We start from the raw sequence: 5703 nt of genomic DNA, 5'->3' as shown, positions 1-5703 counted from the left end.
AATACAATTTCCAAACCTAACAAGTGGGTCTTGATGAGTACCATAAATTAGACATTGTAAGACCCTCAAATAAATTTCTCGTCTATCCGCTCATATAATTAAATAGGATGATAGTAAGCCACCACGTTTCAACACTTTACCAGATTGCACCGAAGTGGCAGTCCAAAGAAAGTGTCCGCTGTTTCCATCAACTGGGCAGGAAGAGCTGGTTGCCTTACCGGGAAGTTAGCGTTGGCTGTATGTTGTCGGTGAAAAAGGTTGTAGCGGTAGAAGGCTCGTCAAACTTGTGTTCTTTGTCCTGGAACCGAACCATCAGCTTACAGGGATACATATGATAGAATCTAATGCAGAATGTGACTTACGAAGTTCTGAAAGAAACTCAGTCCTCAATTCGGAAATTTCCTTCCTAATGGTCGTAGTTAGCAACTTCTCGATCAAGGCGGGCGTGAGCTCAGTCCCCATGGACGGACCCGGGGTTTCAGCTAGCTTACCGTCGGGGTCGCTAGCGTTAGCTTCAGTTGTCTGCTCTGAGTCGGATTTTGGTCCCTTTCGTGGCATTTTGTACATGCAGAAGTAGTCGATTATCAATAGGAGACAATAAGAATTGAATAGTAAACGGTAGGCTTCACTAAAAATATATTTTAAAAGTTGAGTTCACAGAGCGGCGCCCACATGCGTCTCACCACTCGCAGAGCATACCGGAAGTCCCTTAACGAATATATTCTAAATTCAAATATACAGTATATTTGAATAGTAAAAAGAAACATAAATTTGAATATTAAAATATGTATATTAGAATATAATGAGAGAGGGAAAAAACGGCACTACAGCATAAATAAATAACATGTACTTACAAATCCAATCCCAAGTGTAGACAATTTTTGAGGTTGACAGTTCATTTATGCTGCGACAAGAACTGAGCCTTTGTACATTGGGGCGCACGCTCTACCAGGTGAGCTATCCAGGTGCCCCAGATAGGTAGGTTGTACCTATTTGAATATTGTATTTCCATGTTATGCCATTCTATATGCTCACTACATTTCAGATCAAAATACATTACAGTAACATCATAGCCTAGTTACTCTGCAGGTTAAGATTATACTCAACACATGATGCATTGATAAAGATTAAAGTACCTAGTTAACTAACTAGCTCAAATTAGCTCCACCCAGATCAATGCTACTTACACATGCATGAATGTATTCCTTATAATAAAACAATATTGACATATATACCAGTAATGCTCTAAATGAACCATTCTGCATAACGAGTACTTTCTTTTTTTCATAATTTGTACAATAATTCTGTACTTTCTTTTTTTCATAATTTGTACAATAATTCTGTACTTTTACTTAAGTAAAGTTTGTACATTTTCAATTAATGACTTATTTATATACTTATGCATATATTTACTTTATATATTAAACTTATAATATAATATATATATTATTCCTACCTAGTTTTACTAAAGTCACATTCATTCTCATTCAGTTTAGTTTAGTTTAATAGCACATTGTTAAAAAAAGAACGATAAGGCTTGTTCCAAAGTAAAAACATTGTGCAGGGGAGGTTAGAAGCCAAGAACTCAATGTACTCATTATAAACTCAATTTACAAACTGGTATATCATCTCAAACACAGGCCATTACTGCACAACGTGTGCAGACAATGCAGGGGTGTCAAACTCAATTTCACTATGGGCCACACCGGAAAATGAGAATTGTTTAGTTTATTATTTCGAAAAAGTAAAGTATTCTCACATACAGTTTGATCGACATGAACCCCTAAAAAAGTCAGGAAAAAGGTCATTAACAATCATACAAAAAAGCGCCTAAAAAGGTCGAAAAAAGCATCGGATAAAAGTGGCAAAAACGTGACGGGAAAAGCGCAGATTTGGCCTTGAGTTTGACACATTTTCCTTACAGCTACAGCAGATGGCGCCATCGGACAAAGAGGCGTTCAGAGAGAGAGAGAGAGAGAGAGAGAGAGAGAGAGAGAGAGAGAGAGAGAGAGAGAGAGAGAGAGAGAGAGAGAGAGAGAGAGAGAGAGAGAGGATTCTGTTCTCCACACTAACTAACGCACTTTACCATCTTGGCTCTCCAACTATGTACCTGCAACCTGCCCTTGCAGTCATCCCCCTCCTCTCCCTCCCCCTGTCCTCCCCGGCGGTTGGACAGTGGTAGCGCGGACTGAGCAGCTGGAGTGCGCAGGGCAGGCCGGCCGGCATGCACCTGGAGAGCAACCGCCCCGCCAAGCCGTCCAAAGGGCTCCGCCGGAGACACAGTGTGCACACGGACGCTCTAACAGCAGCGGGGATATAGCAGCAGAGCACCGGGCGGATATCGGAGCTGCAGCATGGGCGGGGAAGAGACAGAGGCACAGCCAAAATGAAAGCCATGTAATTCCACGGACATAAGAAGAGGGGTGGGGGGAACCCAGCGTTTGGATCAGAGTTGTCACGGGTGTATTTTTCTATGGGGCTTGGTTTGGTAGGCTATCTTGTTCTCTGAAATTCACCAAACTCAGTACTTTTTTTTTTTTTGCTCTGCCAACCTCCACTGTGTAGTTTAAAAGGATGGAGAGAGGCGCACATCAGCCGCAGCTGTCCAAAAGCGCACAGAGTCCGCCAGAGGACATCTCCAAAATCAGTGACGAGGAGCTGCTGAAGTGGGGCAAAGAGGAGCTGGTGCGGCGGCTGCGGAGGGCAGAGGCGGGGAACAGGAGCGCCATCGTGGAGCACGGCAATCTGATGCGGGAGGTGAACCGGAGACTCCAGCAGCACCTGAACGAGATACGAAGCTTAAAGGTGAGATGGGTGGGGGGCCCCGGGGAGGTGGTTCCCCGCCGGTTTCAGTACAGGTGTGTAATAGGCATGCCGACACGGATCTGTACAGGATCAGTAAGAGAGGACGCAGTCTGACATATATGGCCACATTTAGGCTACAGATTGTCAGTTAAGGGTAAAATGGTCATTAATTAATAAAGGTTATACTAAAACCATTAAACCTGTTGCATATGGGATAGACAGAATGAAGGAATGATGGATGTGAGGGTAAAACATTTTCAATAATTAATTACAAATAAAATGTAATTTCAGTAAAATGTCTCTGCCCTATATAAAGAAATGATGATTTTGCCCATATTGGTCCAAAAATAGTAGGACTGCCCCCTCTTAGTCGATTAGTTGATTGATTGGTCGTTTCGGAGATTTCTTTAGTCGATTAGTCATTTTTTAAATGCTTTTTCATGCTAAATGACTTATTTCCAAGAAACATATGAGCACCTCTCTGTAAACACAAGATTTAAAGATGTGCGTTTACATGATTCTTTGTGGAGAAACTCAGTTTTACAGATCTGTCTATTAAATCAACTTATCGATTAGTCGACAAAATCATACGTGTTAGTCGACTAAGAATTTCTTAAGTGGAGGACAGCCCTAAAAATAGGGAAATGTTTGCTGGTGTAGCCATCAGTTAGACAGGAGTGGACAAAACATTGATTGTGTTAAGAATATTCCTAGTTCTCAGGCACCCTCAAAAAAACAGAGCTACAACTAATGATATTTTCATTTAGAGCGGAAATCATTAGTCATTGATCAAGATGATTGATAGAAATGTATCGGCAACTATTGGCATTTTTTTTAAAGCAAAAATGGCATGGCTTGTTTTGTCACTTGTCCAAAACAAATTGGCCAAAGGAAAGCAGCAAATCCTTAACATTTGAGAAGCTGGAACTGGAGAAGGTTTGGCATTATTGAAATAGTTGCAGATTCATTTTCTGTTGATCGACTTATCGTTTCAGTTCTACAAGAACACCTCACATACACAGAACTGCATGATGGGAACACTCTTCTCACTCATCGAATGATCATTCCCAGCGGGGATGTGCATGTAATTCCTCACTGTGCTGCTGTGTGTGTGTGTGTGTGTGTGTGTGTGTGTGTGTGTGTGTGTGTGCGTGTGTGCCTATGTAAACCAGGACGTGAACCAGAAACTGCAGGAGGACAACCAGGAGCTGCGGGACCTGTGCTGCTTCCTGGATGACGACCGGCAGAAGGGGAAGCGTGTGTCGCGGGAGTGGCAGCGTCTGGGCCGCTACAGCGCAGGCCTGATGAGGAAGGAGGTGGCTATCTACCTGCAGAAGCTGAAGGAGCTGGAGCAACGGCAGGTGGACGTCATGCGGGAAAACCTGGAGCTCAAGGAGGTGTGCCTCATGCTGGAGGAGGAGAGGGCTGCGGCCGTGGCTGGAGGAGGGGGAGGGGGAGGCGGTGGAGGTGTGGGCGGGCATGGAGGCCCCGGCCGTAGGAGCTCCATTGACAGTCAGAGCAGCTTGTCCCAGCTAGGTGGAAGTGTCCCAGCACCTGGCCTGCTGCGGGATGTTGGCGATGGGAGCAGCACCTCCAGCGCGGGGAGTACTGATAGCCCAGACAACCCCCACCTCAAACCCCCTCCCGTGGGCTCCAACACCAGCACTGGATCCAGAGGTGTCTCCTCTGAGCACGCCCAGAAACCTGCCGATGTGTATGAATCAACAGGCAGGAGGCACAGCTCCACCCCAGAGTACCACACCTTCCCCCAGTCCTGCCGCCCCCGCGGGGGGTCCCTCACCAACGTGGAACCCCGTGGCCTTCGGGGACACAGCCCAGAGAAACACAGCAAGTCCCCCACCAGGCTGCCATGTGACTACCACCCTAAACCCTGCAGCTCTGACCTAGTAGCCCACAAACAGCTATTGATGTCCGGGCAGGCGTCAGCAGGCTGTGGGAAGGGCACTGCCAAGTCCAGCCCAGAGCTGAGTCAGAGACACCGGTCGGTTACCATGGGGCAGGGGTCAGGCTGTGGGAGTCCTGAGGCCATGCTGGCAGGCATGGGAACGCCTGAGCACCTGAGGAAAGGCCGGGTGATTGTGGGTAGTCCAGAGTCTATACGGCACCACCATCACTATCAGCATAGCACCGGGCTGGAGCACGGCAAAGGGACCTATAGCAGTGGCTCCCCCGGCAGGGACGGGGTGCAGAGGAGGGCAGCGGGAGAGGAGATGGCTCCCCACCATCAGAGTCTGTACAACGGTAGGCAGAGGGTAACTCTTATCTTATATTTCCATTGATAAGTCATTCATTACCCATAAAGAAGAACATTATTACATGTACAGAAAGTTATACCAGAAATAAAATGATCTGGGCTGACTGAGTCAGTGTCTTCTGGCTTTGAAATGATGGATATAAGGCTTATTATTACACTGTTCATACACATTATTACAGTTATACTCTAGTTTCTAACAAACTACATCAACAGAGACCCACAACCTAGAGTTCGACTCCTGGTCAAATTTGAGACATGAACCCAATCTGAGACAGATTACTTAAATACTTTTGTTATTTCTTCTTCAAAGATACAGTTACAAGCTTGTGCTTTAAAATGAATGGCTTCTTCATTTAGTGCACTCATTTAGTTCAGACTGTCAGTGTTGAGCCACAGTGGGACTGTAGATGACCTTGGTTTAAAGGGGAAATTTAGTATTTTTCAACTTGCACCCTATTTTCCCATGTTTTTGTGTCTAAGTGACTAATGTGATCAACATTTTTTGAGATTAGTCCAGTATTGAGCTAGAGCCCTGCAGCTGACAGCCGCGAACCAGGCTGCAATGTAATCTATGGGACAATAGGGATCATCAATGTACGTCCACTAAAAGAGCTGGTTTTGCC

At 45.3% G+C, this 5703-nt stretch overlaps 1 protein-coding gene across 2 annotated transcripts in view; it reads left to right on the top strand.

The window, feature by feature from the left end:
- The first annotated feature begins 2041 nt into the window (after nt 1-2041).
- Nucleotides 2042-5703, top strand: part of LOC116047880 (coiled-coil domain-containing protein 85A-like) — a 52230-nt gene continuing 48568 nt past the window's right edge. For both annotated transcript variants that reach the window (XR_004104498.2, XM_031296904.2), the window contains exons 1-2: nt 2042-2805; nt 3978-5067. Coding sequence is in view for 1 of the 2 variants with exons in the window: in XM_031296904.2 (XP_031152764.1) it covers nt 2575-2805; nt 3978-5067 (1321 nt within the window). In the remaining variant the exon portion in view is untranslated. The remainder of the gene's footprint in view (nt 2806-3977; nt 5068-5703) is intronic.

The sequence above is a fragment of the Sander lucioperca genome, chromosome 15 (genome assembly GCF_008315115.2).
Source record: "Sander lucioperca isolate FBNREF2018 chromosome 15, SLUC_FBN_1.2, whole genome shotgun sequence".
NCBI lineage: Eukaryota > Metazoa > Chordata > Actinopteri > Perciformes > Percidae > Sander > Sander lucioperca.
The sequence above is the reverse complement of the archived record's forward strand: the minus strand, read 5'-3'. Positions and strand labels throughout refer to the sequence as shown.